The sequence below is a fragment of the Leopardus geoffroyi genome, chromosome A3, assembly GCF_018350155.1.
Source record: "Leopardus geoffroyi isolate Oge1 chromosome A3, O.geoffroyi_Oge1_pat1.0, whole genome shotgun sequence".
Classification (NCBI taxonomy): Eukaryota; Metazoa; Chordata; class Mammalia; order Carnivora; family Felidae; genus Leopardus; species Leopardus geoffroyi.
The window spans coordinates 128,773,881-128,791,318 of NC_059336.1; the positions used below are offsets into that span (position 1 = coordinate 128,773,881).

Below are 17,438 nucleotides of genomic sequence, written 5' to 3' on the forward strand. Positions count from 1 at the left end.
AAGAAAGTACAGAAATCTTGAGAAATCAGATGAGCATTCTGGTGCTGCATTTGCATTTAATATATTTAAAGTTTGAGTTCTTTCTCTGCCATTGACTTCAACTAAGTCATGCATTCTGGATTGTTTTGGCATTGTCTCTACAAAAGTGAGCAGTACCACTGCTGTTGATGTCTGGAAAGTCACTTTCATGTTGAATCCCCATATGGTGGCACTGTTTTCCAGTTAGCATTCTCTTCAGGCATTTCATGGAGTTTGTTTTCATTTTGCAGATGAAGAAACCTATGAAAGATCAAATGGCTTGGCCTCTGCCATGGACTTAGCTCTCTGTATCGCCTCTGTTGATCTGTTACCATTTTAGTGCATGATAGCATTATTTTACTTTTTCTTCCTGCATCCTTTCTGCATTCTCTTTAATACTATCTAAATTACTATCTTTAACAAATCTTAAATGATTCACTTTTAAAATTCTGTTGACTTTATTAAAGCAATTATATGTCATTTCAGTGTTTATTCTTTTTTTTTTTTTTTTTTTTTCCAGTCAGTCAGCACTCACTTTGAGCCCAGGCATAATGTTAGAGCTGAGAATAAATTGATGAATAAAACGCATTGCACTTCCTCAAGCAGCCCTCAGTGTAGTGGGGGAGACAGTTACAGAAGCAGCTGGGAAATAATACAGTCTTATGCATTTTATAACCCCTTCTATAAGTTAATATGAAGTACCATTGAGGTACACAAAGAGGGAGCCTTTCATTCTGGAGAGGATACTCAATTTAGAAGTGAGGGTTCCTCACACAGAAAGAGGGACACTGGACATTTGCAGCCTGGTAGTGGCATTTGCCAAGTCCTGGAAGTGTCAGAGGGCAGTGCTGGAACATTCCAGTTTGCTGGGCTGTAGACACTAGTTTTATTTGGCATATAGTATTACCTTTCAAAGAGTATATTAATAATAAAAGTTCTGTGTGTTCTTTTGTAAAGAATGTTGTCTTGGAAAATTTTTTTCCCAAGGGCTTTTTATTTCCTATGTATTTTTGCAGTGTCTCCCCCTGCTCACTAGCCCCAGGTTTGTTAACCAGGCATTTGAGGATGATTGATTGATTGATTGATTGATTGATTTAGGGAGGTCAGACTTCTAAACCACAGTGGGCAAGAATATCAGCTCAACTTCTTCAGGGCAGGATTTATGTTTTGCTTGCTGCTAGCTTCCCACAGTGTCAGACATACCTGGCATATAATCTGTATTACTGGATATGTTTATTCATGTTGAATGTGGGAAGAGCAGCACTTACGAATTCACCTTTAAGACTATGTAGTAATTCAGAACATTTTGAATGTATGTACTAGAGTTCAGTACTTTAATTTTCATGTAGCGTGTACATTTGAAAGGTGTAATGAAATAGGAAATCACTCATTTTTAATTGTTCTGTGTAGATATGCAGTTGAAGAAAGTTAGGTAAGTTAAAGTACTCTCAGTGCTAAGATCTGATATTTAACATTTAAAAGAATTACTCTCTTAGAAAGGACAGTTAAAGGTTTTATTGTAGTGTTTGAGAGAAGACACAATTCCTACTCTATTGCTGCCAGTAGTAGAGGCTTTAATTAGTGTTTTTAATTAACAAAAGATCAAATGGACGTTTGAGCTAGTAGTTTAATAAATGAGAAATAGAGGTGAAAGTTAAAATCCTGTTCATGTTATTAATTTCAGTAGTATTGGTATCACATTGCTACACAAGAAATTCAGTGAGGTAAGAGGAAAGTATCTTTTGGAAAGCTGTGGGAAGAGATTTTGATACAGGGAGGTAAACAGAATTGATAATATGCTCAATTAAAAGGGTCATAGATGAATTCATGGTGAAAGAAGACCATGCAAATGATCTTTGTCAACCAACTCCCTTTGTTCCATTGTAACTTACAAGGTAAGACTGCCTTTCAGTAGATACTCATGGAATAGAGTAGACTGAAGCAGGCAGTAAGTGAAATTCATCATTTTCTTTCTTTCTTTTCCTCACCTTTTGTTTTGTTTTTTTAATTTTTTGAAACATTTATTTATTATTAAGACAGAGCGTGAACAGGGGAGGGCCAGAGAGACATAGAATCCGAAGTAGGTTCCAGGCTCCGAGCTGTCAGCACAGAGCCTGGATGCGGGGCTTGAGCCAGATGCGGGGCTTGAACTCAAGATCATGACCTGAGCCGAAGTCGGACGCTTAACCGACTGAGCCACCCAAGTGCCCCATCTTTTCCTCGCCTTCTTTGGGGTATAATTGTAAGATATTTAAAGTGTGTAATGTGATGATTGTATCTGCATATATGTAAATGAAGCTTTTGCCCCATCGAGTTAACACATGCACTACCTCACATATTTATATTTTTATTGTGTGTGTAAGAACCATTCAGGTCCTCCTCTCTTAACAAGTTTCAGCTACATAATACAGTGTTATCAAGTGTAGTCATCATATTATACATTAGATCTGCAAACCTTCTTCATCTTGTAACTGAAAGTTTCCACCCTTTACCAACCTCTCCCAACTTCCTCCACTCACTCCCCTGCCTCTGGTAGGCAGCTAGTTTTCTACTATCTGTTTCTAGGAGTTTGATTTTTTTTTTTTTTAAAGATTCTACATATAAGTGATACTCAGTATTTGTCATTCTGCGTTTGACATATTTCACTTAGCATAATGCCAGCCAACTACATCCATGTTGTCACAAATGACAGGATTTCCTCCTCCTCCTCCTCCTCCTCCTCTTCCTCCTCCTCCTCCTCCTCCTCCTCCTCCTCCTCCTTCTTCTTTTTTATGTTTATTTATTTTTGAGAGAGGGAGTGAGACAGAGTGCAAGCAGGAGAGGGGCAGAGAGAGAGGAAGACACAGAATCCGAAGGAGACTCCAGGCTCTGAGCTGTCAGCACGGAGCCTGACGTGGGGCTTGAACTCATGAACCCATGAGTCATGACCTGAGCTGAAGTTGGATGCTTAACCTGACAGAGCCACCCAGGCACCCCATGGATTTCCTTTTTAAAGGCCGATTGACAGTTTGTGTGTTTGTGTCCCCACATCCTCACCAGCATTGGTTGCCTTTTCTTATTCATAATAGCCATCCTGATGTGTGTGAAGTGATACCTCATTGTGGTTTTGATTTGCATTTCCCTGATGATTAGTGATGTAGAGCACTTTTTCATGTACCTGTTAGCCATTTGTATTTCTTTTTTTTTTTTTTTTTTTTTTTACTTAGAAAATGTCAATTCAGATGCTTTGCTCATTTTTAAATTGGGTTATTTGTGTTTTTTTGCTATTGAGTTGTAGGAGTCCCTTGTACATTTTGGATATTTTTATCAGATATGTGGCTTGCAAATATTTTCTCTCATTCCATAAATTGTCTTTTCATTTTATTAATGGTTTCCTTTGCTGTGCAGATGTTTTTAGTTTGATGTAGTTTTGTTTGTTTATTTTTGCTTTTTTGACCTTGCTCTTAGTGAAAAATACAAAAGATCATTGCCACGACCAATATCAAGGAGCTTATTCCCTGTGTTTTCATATAGGAGTTTTAGGGGTTTTGGGCTTATGCTCCAGATCTTCATCTGGTTAGAGTGGATTTTTGTATATGGTGTAAGGTAGGGGTCCAGTGGGTATCCAGGTTTCCCAATACCATTTATTGAAAGAGTATCCTTCCCCATTGTGTATTCTTGACTTCTTTGTTGTAAAGTGACCATTTATGCATGAGTTTCTTTCTGAGCTCTTCTGTTCCATCGATCTTTGTGCCTGTTTTTATACCAATACAGTATTATTTTGATTACTATAGCTTTATAACAGTAGTTTGAAATCAGAAATGGTGATACTTAGAGCTTTGTTCTTAGTTTTCAAGATTGCTTTGGCTACTTGGGGACTTAGGGTCTTTTGTGGTACCATGGAAATTTTAGGATTATTTTTTCTATTTTTGTGGAAAATGCCATTTGAATGTTGGTAGGTATTGCATTGAACCTATAGATCACTTTGGATACTATGGACATTTTAACAATGTTCTTTAAATCCATGGACATGGAATATTTTGGAATATTTTTCCATTTATTTGTGTTCAGTTTCTTTGATCAGTGTTTTATGGCCTTTCTTGTATAGATCTCTCACCTCCTTGGTTAAATTTATTCCTAAGTATTTTATTCTTTTTGATGCTAGTATAACAGATTGTTTTCTTAATTTCTCTTTCTGATAGTTCACTGTTAGGGTACAGGAACACTAGTCATTTTTTGTATGTTGATTTTTGTATCCTGCAGCTTTACTGAATTTGTTTATTCTAACAGCTTTTTGATGGAGTCTTTAGGGTTTTCTAAATATACCATGTCATCTGTAAGGAGACAATTTTACTTCTTTTCCAATTTGTGTGCCTTTTATTTATTTTCATGCCTAATTGCTCTGGCTAGGATTTCCAGTACTGTGTTGAGTAAAACTGGCAAGAGTGGCTTTCTTGTCATGTTCTTGTTTTCAGAGAAAAGGCTTCCCTCTTTTCACTGCCAAGTTACATACTCTTGACCATCATTCCAGCTGTTGTAATGATTACAATAAACATGATGTTCATATTTGAGGAATATGAAAGAAACCCAGACACATTTTAACTGAAGTAAAAATTACAGCTAAATTATATTGCTTTTGGAACTACTTAATTCAACTAGAGAAGATGAGAGAATGATTATTATTCACTTATGCTGAGAAATCTGAATACGGTAAGAGGAATTATGGTTTGAAGGTTTGAGGTTTACTTTTAGTGTGATGTGCAGTTGATTGAAAAGCCATTTCCTCTTATTTCCAAATAAATAATTTGAAAGAAATTCTCTCCCCAGCCAAGCAAGAAACATTCTGACTTCCAAATACTGCAGGCTCGGTTCACAGACTTTAGCCTGGATTTTCTAACTGTGGCTTTAGATCTTGTGTAACAGCTACTGTCAGGAAAATAAATTATTCCCTGAGCCAGAGATACTTTGTGTGCTGTAGACGCTCTGCAATGTTTCTACAAATAAAATGGAGTTTTTATTTCAGAAGGAAAACATCGTGTTTCTAAAGTAACATAGGTGGCTTGTCTATGTCTGACAGGCTGCAGTTCGGTTGCTGCTGAGAACTGTCTTCTCACTGTGCGTGTATGTGAAAGTTAAACGGGTAACTTGGACTTTAAAGAACTGCATACTTAATGTGTATACACCTAATGTCTGGATTTGCTTTACGGTACTCCAGGGGGAAAAAAAACCCCAAGAACATTGTGGTGATTGGGGAAGGGTTTATGAAGCAAGTGTGAAAAGTTGGTATTTGTTGATAAGCTGGTTGTTGGTTCCATGGGTATTTGTTATACTCTAGTTTCTACATGTGGGTGTAAGTGCAAATTCCTACAGCAAAATGCTTCAAGAAAGGAGTGTTAAGTTTTCAGCGAGGAGATCATAGTATCAAATGAAACTTAAGGGGATTCAAGAAGCCACCAGTTTAAAAGCAAGTGGTAACATTTTAGTTCTTCATGTCGAGAGAGAAAAGGAAGGTAAGAGGGAGAGAAGGATTAAAACGAAGGATAATTTAGCATATTCATTTATTATTTTCTAGATCACAAGGCTATTGTTAAATTATTCACATTATTCAATATACTTTTGTTTGTTTTTTGTTAAAGAGATTCATCAACTTCCCATTTGCTTTCAGAGCACTTTTATTAATTGGTTAATGAAGCATTTATAATACCAGGGAGTTCTCATACAGACCACTGGTGACTAATTATTTAGGTGAGAAAACAGTAAAGTATACTTGATCATGATTGCTGCCGAGGAGCATGGAGCCTCCTGGAAAGGCTGCGGCACCGGGGAGGGCAGTGGTCACCGTGCGGTGGAAGTGACTTGGGCTGGGACTGAAGGCGGCATCTAGCTCAGGTACTGCTATCTATACTAGAATGATCTTCAGCAAGTTTCTGAACCTTTGGGATCTTCAGTTTCTTTGTCTGCAAACTCTGAAGAATGCAGGGAGAGTTCTTGAGAATGAAAATTTACGCTTGTGATCCCACCTTCTGCCAAACCATGGAGCGTATTGACCAGAGTTGTGAATGGAAGGTGCTAGGCCCTTCGTCTTCTCTTCCTGACCTCCTCTCCGTCACAGAGGAGGGGATGGGATGTAGTTAACATTTGCTCTCAGTGCTTTTGCTTTTATTGCTTCTTTTTGTATTTTAATCTTTCTTACATTTAATTCTGGCAATCTGGGATAGACGTGTTATATCCAGTTAAAGTGACTTTAGTCCTTAGTGAGGAGATTAGAGGATGCTAATCTTCTCATCTATGTACTCATCCAGCAGTGTTTCTCACTTTCTGAAATTGTTCTATTTCCTTTTGATGGCTAATACGCCTTAGTCTTTGTAGACCTGAGGACTTAAGCTTGTGTCTGTAGAGACCAAGTAGATAATGTGGTGAATTGAGCCAGGCATAATTTTTTTTCCTTTTTTTTTTTTTTTTTTTTTTTAGTATAGTCATGTGTAAGTTTCAGATCATAGCTAGTATTTGACCTTAATCATAGGGCCATAACCAAGAATGGTGGGGGCTTTGGCTTACTGGAAAGCTTATGATCCTTTTAAGCATGCATATGCTGTCCAGCCCCACCTGATTATTGCCCTAGTGTGACCGGGTAGCACACTCCCCCTTAAAAGGTGGTGGTGGACTCTTGTGTTGCCAGATTTTCTAAATGCTAAGGACACATATGGTTGTAGGCTGTCATTTTTAGGTCTGATTTTTTATTTGTGGGTAAACTACCTTAGACGCTGCTTTCAGTAAATGCTTGAGTGGGCAATAGATGTCCAGTTAGTGTTGGTTTGATTCTTCTGCTTCTGCTTAGGCGATGAACAGGGGACATCTCTGCTTGTCTGGTTTCTCATCAAGAAAGGACTGAGAGATTGTGTGGACAAGTAGGCCTTGAAAAGACAAGACTTTCTCTGTGCACCCCGTGCTTGGCCATGTAAAATCAGTGTATTAACAAAATTTCTCTTTTCTGTAGCAGTGATTAGATTCCTCATGTTTACCAGGAAATCTGGAAAATACACACTCCTGGTGCCCCTTAAATTAAGGAATGCATTTCCCCCCTTGCTGCCTCTGTTCCCATCACCATTGGACCTTCATTTCTGCCAACTCTCTTCTTCCTCCTTTCCCTTCCCTTTCATCCACACAGCATAAATTTGTGGCCTGTGACAGGATATTCCAGATATTGTGTACATATAGAATCTTGTGAAAATGTGAACCCCAAATTCAAGAAATTCACCATCTGGTCAATATCAACCCATAAAAGTTAATGAGAACTCGTGGTAATTGATGTGTGATGTAAAGGAGTGTTTTTATAATTCTCATATATTTGGGTTTTTGGTTATATGTGAATCATAACACTATAAAATAGGTTAAAAAGAAAAAACTCCTTAAGGGTAAGAGTTCTGTTTCTTTATGCTGGAGCACATTTATAGTGTATGAAGCTGTTGGAACCCTTTATTATGAGAGATCATTTATGACATGGCACCCTCTAAAGAGTGTTATTAAATTCTGGAGGTTACTTCTATTCAGCTACAAGTTCCTTGATCTGACGTTAATGTAATATTATTGTATAGGATGGGATCTTTAAGATGAGCCTCTCTCCAGATGGGACCCTCCTTGCTGCCATTCATTTCTCAGGGAAACTAAGCATCTGGGCCATTCCGTCTCTGAAGCAGCAAGGGGAATGGAATCAAAATGAGCAGGTATGTCTGTTGATTGTTATTATTATTAGAATGGTTCTCGCTTCAGGGTGAGTACTGACAATAATGGTTTCATTTGGTTGATGTTTGACTGCAGCTCACAGCTATTATTCATGCTCAGCATGCCAAAGCTTTAGTTAAATTAGAATATCATCAGCATAGTAGGATAAATTAAGAACAGAGTAGCACTGTGTGCTGACTTTAATTTGTAGTGCAGTACATTCTGTATACTGACTGTAATCTGTCCACCCCCTTCTCCTTTTTTCTTACTATAAAAATACAGAATGGAGACGCTAATTTTGTAGCAAAAGCCAACTAATATGGTAAAAAAATTGGAGGGTCAGTATTCTAAAAGGGCTACAGTTCTTCCCAAATCTTGCAACACTAACGTAACATTGGGCTTGCTTAAGGCTTGAAGGGAGACCTCTTCACTCAAAAGGTAGGGAGTGAAGATGCAGTCTATTAATTTTTTAGTGTCTTGAAATGACCGGTTTTAAGAATGAAAAGGCTTAGTGGTTTAGTAACAGAATCATCATTTGTTATATTCTAAAATCGCGATGGGCAAATAAGGTCTGTGCATATAATGCTGTGTATTGCGATAGAGTGAAGATGAAAAGAAAGACCTCAGTTAGATACAACTTTATGTTCTAAATCTTTTACTCCTCCGATGGTGATTTGGCATTTCAGTACTTATGGGTTAATTTTTTTTCCTCTCACTTCTCCATTTCCCTTTTCTATAGGAATATATTTTCACCAGCTTTGGTGGATAGTTTTGTGATTCTAAGACTGGAGCCTTTTCCCTGAATGGTCTGAATGGATTGATGTCTTTTTTCAGAATTCTTTTTAATTTCATTTCATCAGTTAATCTGAGCTATTAAAACAATTTTGAAAAGCAAAGAGCATTTTGTTATTCCCAGAATAGCAGAGGGAAAGAGAAACTGGCTGTATATTTTCTTACACTTTTCACAGACTTCAATTTGTTTTTGCTATTATTCTTCATTTTTTTTGTTAAAAAAAATTTTTTTTTACATTTATTTATTTTTGAGAGACTGAAGAGAGACAGTGCATAAGTGGGGGAGGGGCAGAGAGGGAAGGAGACACAGAATCCGAAGCAGGCTCCAGGCTCCGAGCTGTCAGCAGAGCCTGATGCGGGGCTCGAACCCACAAACCGTGAGATCATGACCTGAGCCAAAGTCAGACACCCAACCGACTGAGCCACCCAGGCACCCCTTTTTTTCTGTTTTAATACACAAGTTTGGCAAGATTTTTTTCCCCTTATTTCCTACTCACCTTGAATTTAATTTGTTCTCTGCACCTCTACCACTCACTCTGGCCCTGGATCTTGATTTGTTCTAAACAGAAGAGGGGTTCCTCAGTCTTCAATCTCAGCAGCTAAATACAAGGAACATTGTTTTTCTCTCCTCGGAATTGATAGCTAACCTGATTTATATCTTCCCTCTAGAAGTGGAGTGGATCAACTCTAAAACCATTTGTTTAACATATTTAGCCATGCACACTGGATAACTGATGCAAAAGGTACCATGTATTTTTCATGGCTATTAATGTATAGTGACAAATTTGCATTTGGAAAGACTCTGTTCTTTCCAACATTTTACATTTGGGCAATTTTTTTTTTCTTTTTCTTTTTTTTTTTAATTTTTTTTTTTTTCCAACATGTATTTATTTTTGGGACAGAGAGAGACAGAGCATGAACGGGGGAGGGGCAGAGAGAGAGGGAGACACAGAATCGGAAACAGGCTCCAGGCTCTGAGCCATCAGCCCAGAGCCCGACGCGGGGCTCGAACTCACGGACCGCGAGATCGTGACCTGGCTGAAGTCGGACGCTTAACTGACTGCGCCACCCAGGCGCCCCTTTGGGCAATTTTTTTTTCTTAAGTTTACTCATTTTCTTAAATTATTTCATTCACCTAATAGAAATATTGATCAAGTTTGAAGCACACTTAATGTTTGATTTTGTTAGTATTCTAGAATGGCATACATGTAGTGTAAGGACTATTTAGGTAAAATTTACTAGTATGCTCTTTTGTTTACTGGAATTCTGGATACCCTTCTTGTGAAGATAAATTGCATTTGTTGTAACCCTTATTGGCATACACTCAACTTTTTAAGTAGTTAGACATTTTTTTGTCATTAGTTGCCGATCAGTATCATTGTAATTCGCTACTCTTTAGCTCATTAATATTATTCATTAATTTTTTTGTGATTTTTATAGCGATTCTATTAAAATAATTTAAAAAATTGTTTAAAAATCTTGAATGAGTAAATGTAAATATCCCAGTAGTTTGGAATAGGCCATCAGAAGAGTAATGGGGCAGGAAAGGAAGGAAATTAGAAAATGGCAAAAGAGGTTTATGGTGGGAAGAGAGAGGAGTTTATGTCAGAAGTTGATCTCCTGTGTTTCCCTGGTGAGACTCTTTGACCCTTGAGGATGTAGAAGGGCAGCTCATCAGGAATTGCTCTAGACTGTTCTGTTGTGCCACAGTGTGCTTCCATCTCGCCCCTTGTGGCTCTGGTTTAGCGCCCACCGCACAGTCTGTAGAGGCTGTCTGTTGATGTAGCTTGATTCTCAAGCCAGTTCTAGCTATTATTACCAACTGAACAATTTTTAGGGTAATATATCCGTTTTTTTTAGATTGGGTCCCCATCAATTATTTCCCTCGAATGCCTGAGCAAACCAGAAAAAAAAAAAAATCAAACAGGTTTTGGGGCTCACAAAACTGAAAACCATGGACCTGATTGCCATCACTGCAGACGTTTTGTAGGTGGTAGAACCCCTTGCCGAGGGAACAGTGGCTTAGTGAGAATTACCTTTATTGCTATTTCTCCTGCTGCTCAGCACACCGCCTTATTCCCGAATTCATCCCATCCAGGGCCTGTGGTGGTCAGCCCCGCCCTTCTCGCGCTGTCGCTCAGCACAGGGAAGGACTGGAGCTGAATAGAACAGGTCTTGCTTTGAGACTCCTCATTCTAGTCTCAAAAGAAATTTTGTCCAGGGTTGAAAAGCAAGTCTTTAATTTCATCTATTCTTTTCTTTAAAATTCTAAAGTTGTGGTCAAAATGCAAACTCCTTTGTTTACCTGGATCATTATCTGCTTCACACTTGCTTCCTGAACTTTCCTCTCCCTGCTCCCTGCTTTTGTTCCATCCTTTCTTCATTGTGTCATTCTTCATTCTGTCATAAGCAAATTCTTGTGAGGCTCCATCATTTTCACAGAACACTCTGTTTTTTTTGTTTTTTGTTTTTTGATACACATTTTAGGCTTATGTAGCTCTGGTCACGATTCATGTAGATAGTATTCTTGTAGCTTTTACAAAATTTACTGTAATAATAACCTCAATTATTTATTGAGCACTTATTCAGAGTTATTTAGCAAGTAAGCAGTAGAGTTGAGATTTCAGAGAGATTTCATCTCTCTCTGACTCTGATGTATATGCTCTTGCCATGACCCTGTGCAAAAATAGATACAGTTTTTAAAAGGTGGAAAATATATTTATTAGGCTTTATTTATTTGATCTTTAGAAGAACAGAGATAAATCTTTTTTTCCCAGTGAATAGAACACAGATGTCTTCAGCCTTCTCAGATGTGTTGAACTCTCGAGCCAGTTAGTGTGTATCACCAAAAACTGGAGTAAATAATTGACATAGCTTCCCGCTGGTAAACCCTGAAGTTTACAATAGATCTGTGCAGTACTTATGATGTGCTGGGAGAGTATGTGAGAGTGGTAACTCTTCAGCACAAAGGGTTTGAAAAACTATACTTTGCTTGAGTCTTTCACCTGTATCCTGGGAGTTCATCACATTGGCTTGGCCATTTTGGGCTTGGATGGGTACTATATGAAGGGAGTCAGCAAAATTTAGTGTACCACAGTAAGTGGTATAAAGCTTGTGTGTAACAGTTTTATGAAGAGTAAGCTGTTACTGTATTCATAATAATAATCATAAAATAATAGAGTTCATCTCTTTATTGAATCTTTACCAAGTTTTAGAGTAGAATGCAGTAAGTCCCGGTGAGATGCTCATAGTCTTGCAAGGGGAATTATAAACAAATCAACAGAGTAACATGTTAATATTATGAAAAGATAAGCTCAGAGGAAAGACTCATAATCCAGTTGGGGGGAAGGATTGTTGGGAGTAAGTAGCATTTGCCTACTAAGGCTTGGCTGTCCACCCTGAGTGATAGGAACCTATTTCAATTGCTTCACTACAGTCCTAGTAAGTAACAAATGTTTTTGTGTTGTAATAGATGGGAATAGTGCTAAAAAGAAGTAAACTTGCACTGCTGCATTAGAATCAAGATGCTGGTTGGACTCAGGTTCTTGGACTTCATAGGTTAAGCCTTTGTTTCAGAGTATCTTCTGTAGCCCTTATGTTGACAGATTTTGACTTTTTTTTTTTTTTTTAATTTATTTATTGAGAGAGAGAAAGAGAGAGAATGAGAACCAGCAGGGGAGGGGCAGAGAGGGGGACTGAGGATCTGAAGCGGGCTTTGTGCTGACAGCAGCGAGCCCGATATGGGGCTCGGACTCATGAACTGTGAGATCGTGGCCTGAGCCAAAGTCAGCACCCCTAGATCGTGACTTTTATCTGGGTGAGTGAGGTACTAGTGATGATATTAATGGAAAACAGGGAGAGAGTCCATGCAGTTGATGTGAACGATGCTTTTGGAGTTCAGCATTCGTTATGCAGAGACACTGGAAACACGAAACTATTAATAAGTCATATACCAAATATATTGGTGTCATTTTGTGTACTCATCACTGGCTGAGCCCTTAAACAGCTGCTCCTTTCTCACTCGTCCTGCAATAGTCAAGGGACCTCGGGTCACCCAGGTAGGACAGGGCTCTGCCTCTCTTACTGCTGTTCTAGGAAATGAAATGGCCAAGCCAGTATGTTTAAAATAGATTATATGGTAACATATAGTGTAGAGCCAGCTTATAATTTTAGCTAAAACATGGTCTGAGAAGAAGCTAGTGTTACTGTTGCCCTATACAACTGTAGCCTCTTTTACCAAATCGTGAATTCAGCTCATCTGGGGCTTTCTTCATGTAATTCACTACTTTATTAGTTTTCATAATATGCTTTGTGTAATTGAGTATTTTCTCTATAAAATCTAATGATTAAAGATAGTTGTGGAAGTGCCTATTCTGATTTACTTCTACCCAGTTGTGAGTTGATTAAATACTTCAGCTTTCATTGTCAATATGAAAATCCATCTGGCTAGAAATCTGTGAGTATTAAGTCTTGTTCATGTGTGGAATATAGTAAAATTGCTAAATTGCTAAAGTGATTTTCATTTCAAACATTTCCCATATGTTATGTTTATATATTTCCATCTCATTTTTGGCCTTACTTTTTGTCTGAAGAAGTTTTATCATTTTTCTATTTGTACATCCTATGATAAAATAGGAAAGATAAGTTTTGTTTCTCCTACAATTTGCTCTTTGCCACAATAGTAGGTATTGGACAGATTTTGTTAAATGGATCGATCAATGAAAGATAAGTGGGAAGATGACAGTTAATGTGATTGGTCTTGACACAGTCCGCAGCTGTCCTCACAGCTTCACTCAACTGTGAGCTCCTGGAGAAAAGACCCTGAATATATGTTTGTTCCACGGGGCCTAACATGGAGCTTGGCCAAAAAAAATACTAGTAAGTGTTTGTGGGATGAATAAGCAGTTGAAAGGCTGCTTTTATGCTGTTGGAGGCAGCGGCCTTCATTATGTTTAGCTTCTAGCTGTTAAAGAGTCAACAATCAAAATTCCTAACTGAAGAAAACAGTGCTATCGCTGTCACTGTAGGATGTTCTCAGTCATGAGGTGGCATGTCACCCAAGGAGGAGTGACAGGGAGGTTGCTTCTCAGAATATATCAACATGGCACTAGGAGTGAGCACCCCTGGAGTGCTTTCACAGGGGCCGTGGGTCCTTGGTGATCCTGCCCTCAAAACACCGGCCTACAGCGTGTGTTTCAGATACCATAAAGCATGGCCAGATCACGGGGGCCCCTCACAGTCAGAGTTTTTAGGGTTGAAGGATGGGAAGTCTGGCCCAGTTTGACGAGTATGAGAGAAGCAATGGGAATATCAGCTTTTTTTTGTTTTGTTTTGTTTTGTTACCTCTTAATTCCCTTTACCTATTTTGCCCATTTCTCCCCATCCCCACAACTGCCAGTTTGTTCACTGTATTTATGAGTCAATTTATATTCTCTTCAGATTCCACACGAGTGAAATCGTGTAGTATTTGTCTTTCTGTCTGACTTACTCCACATAGCATAATACCCGTGCATGTTGCCATGTGAATGATAAGATCTCATTCTTTTGTTTGGCTGAGTAATATTCCATCATACGTATACACCACATCTTTTTTCTCCATTCATGCATCAGCGGACACTGGGTTGCCTCCATATCCTGGCTGTCGTAAATCATGTTGCAGTGAACATATGGGGCTCCTATATCCCTTCAAATTAGTGTTTTTCTCTTCTTTCTTTGCTTACTTTCATTTTCCGGTAAATACTTAGTAGTGGGATTACTGGAATGTGTGGTTTGTCTATTTTTAAGTTTTTGAGGAAACTTCGTACTGTCTTCCACAGTGGTAGGACCAGCTTGCATTTCCACCAACAGTGGAAACAGCTCCTAATAACATTTATTATTTCTTGTCTTTTTTTCTAGCCATTTTAACGGGTGTGAGGTGAGAGATCTTATTCTGGTTTTGATTTACATTTCCCTGATGATGAGTGATAATTGAGCATTTTTTTCATGTGTCTATTGGCCATCTTTTTGTCTTCTTTGGAAAACTGTCTATTCGTGTCCTCCGCCCATTTTTATTTTATTTATTTATTTATTTTTTTGTGGATTATCACTTTTATTTATTTTTTTCAATATATGAAATTTATTGTCAAATTGGTTTCCATACAACACCCAGTGCTCATCCCAAAAGGTGCCCTCCTCAATACCCATCACCCACCCTCCACTCCCTCCCACCCCCCATCAACCCTCAGTTTGTTCTCAGTTTTTAAGAGTCTCTTATGCTTTGGCTCTCTCCCACTCGAACCTCTTTTTTTTTTTTTCTCATTCCCCTCCCCCATGGGTTTCTGTTAAGTTTCTCAGGATCCACATAAGAGTGAAACCATATGGTATCTGTCTTTCTCTGTATGGCTTATTTCACTTAGCATCATACTCTCCAGTTCCATCCACGTTGCTACAAAGGGCCATATTTCGTTCTTTCTCATTGCCATGTAGTACTCCATTGTGTATATAAACCACAATTTCTTTTTTTTTTTTTTTAAAGAATTTGTATTTCTTTTCTTTTTTTTTTTTTTTCAATGTTTAATTATTTTTGGGACAGAGAGAGACAGAGCTTGAATGGGGGAGGGGCAGAGAGAGAGGGAGACACAGAATCGGAAACAGGCTCCAGGCTCTGAGCCATCAGCCCAGAGCCTGACGCGGGGCTCGAACTCACGGACCGCGAGATCGTGACCTGGCTGAAGTCGGAAGCTTAATCGACTGCGCCACCCAGGCGCCCCAAAACCACAATTTCTTTATCCATTCATCAGTTGATGGACATTTAGGCTCTTTCCATAATTTGGCTATTGTTGAGAGTGCTGCTCTAAACATTGGGGTACAAGTGCCCCTATGCATCAGTACTCCTGTATCCCTTGGGTAAATTCCTAGCAGTGCTATTGCTGGGTCATAGGGTAGGTCTATTTTTAATTTTCTGAGGAACCTCCACACTGTTTTCCAGAGTGGCTGCACCAATTTGCATTCCCACCAACAGTGCAAGAGGGTTCCCGTTTCTCCGCATCCTCTCCAGCATCTATAGCCTCCTGATTTGTTCATTTTGGCCACTCTGACTGGCGTGAGGTGATATCTGAGTGTGGTTTTGATTGGTATTTCCCTGATAAGGAGTGACGTTGAGCATCTTTTCATGTGCCTGTTGGCCACTGGAAGCCAAAAGAAAGCTGGAGTAGCCATACTCATATCAGACAAACTAGACTTTAAATTAAAGTCTGCAACAAGAGATGAAGAAGGGCATTATATAATAATTACAGAGTCTATCCATCAGGAAGAGCTAACAATTATAAATGTCTATGCACTGAATACCGGAGCCCCCAAATATATAAAACAATTACTCATAAACATAAGCAACCTTATTGATAAGAATGTGGTAATTGCAGGGGACTTTAACACTCCACTTACAGAAATGGATAGATCATCTAGACACACGGTCAATAAAGAAACAAGGGCCCTGAATGATACATTGGATCAGATGGACTTGACAGATATATTTAGAACTCTGCATCCCAAAGCAACAGAATATACTTTCTTCTCGAGTGCACATGGAACATTCTCCAAGATAGATCATATACTGGGTCACAAAACAGCCCTTCATAAGTGTACAAGAATTGAAATTATACCATGCATACTTTCAGACCACAATGCTATGAAGCTTGAAATCAACCACAGGAAAAAGTCTGGAAAACCTCCAAAAGCATGGAGGTTAAAGAACACCCTACTAAAGAATGAGTGGGTCAACCAGGCAATTAGAGAAGAAATTAAAAAATATATGGAAACAAACGAAAATGAAAATACAACAATCCAAATTACAAATTAGACTATTTGGTTTTGGTGTTGGGTTGTGTAATTTCTTTATATATTTTGGATATTAGCTCCTTTTTGGACATGCCATTTACAAATAACTTCTCCCATTCAGTAGGTTGTCTTTTCATTTTACGGATGGTGTCCTTTGCTGTGCAAAAAGTCTTTTATTTTGGGGTAGTCCCAATGGTTTCCTTTTGTTCTTGCATCCCTTGCCTGAGGAGACCTGTCCATATATAGTTGGAATCGTATGAAGGGAGGCAGTGGGAATGTCTGCTTTGAGAGTAGTGAGGCACAGCTATGTCGGGATACTGGTTTGATAGGTCACCTCTGCCTGAAGCAGAGTTATGTTTGGGCTTCTTTCTTAAATGTACCGTGCAGATAGTTTCATCCAACTCCCACATATTGTGAAAGTAAACATTTAGTTCAGATATCTAGCGTGAATCTGTGTTCAGCCGTAAAAATGAATGAAGTACGGATACATATTACAACATGGATGTACCTTGAGAACCTTCTGCTACTCCAGAGAAGCCAGACACAAGGGGTTACGTGTTGTATGAACTCATTTATACGAAATATCCAGAATAGGTAAATCCACTGAGGCAGAAAGTAGATTGGTAGCGGACAGGGCTGAGGGGATGGGGAGTGGGAAGTCACTGCTTAATGGGTAAGTGGTTTTATTTTGGATCGGCACAAATGTTTTGAAACTAAATGGAAGTGACAACACTGTGAACGTACAAAGTGCCACTGAATGTTCATTTTAAAATGGTTAATTTTCCATTATGTGAATTTTAGCTCAACAACAACAAATGGCATCGCGAGTCCCATCTTTCCGCCAAAACCCCAAGACAAGCAAAAATGCAGATAATTAGAATGGATATCCTGTACTTCAGTTAAACTGACCCACTGTTTTCCTGAATAAGTTTAGTTTTTTGTTTTGTTTTTTTTTTTAACTGGTGTACTTTTGTTCATTCTGTGTTGGCTGACTGGAATGTCTTCCTCCACCCATTTGCCATATCCAGATTTTATCCAGTCTTGAACGGAGAGCACCCAGTGTAGTACTTCCTTTATACCTCTTGAACCCCCTTTGTCTTTCTCGAGGCCAT

The 17,438-nt window shown here is 38.7% G+C and overlaps 1 protein-coding gene across 5 annotated transcripts in view; it reads left to right on the top strand.

Moving 5' to 3' along the window:
- Positions 1–17,438, top strand: part of NBAS (NBAS subunit of NRZ tethering complex) — a 360,511-nt gene that overhangs the window by 86,908 nt on the left and 256,165 nt on the right. For all 5 annotated transcript variants that reach the window (XM_045447679.1, XM_045447678.1, XM_045447677.1 and 2 more), the window contains one exon: positions 7,593–7,721. In XM_045447679.1, the coding sequence (XP_045303635.1) occupies positions 7,593–7,721 (129 nt within the window). The remainder of the gene's footprint in view (positions 1–7,592; positions 7,722–17,438) is intronic.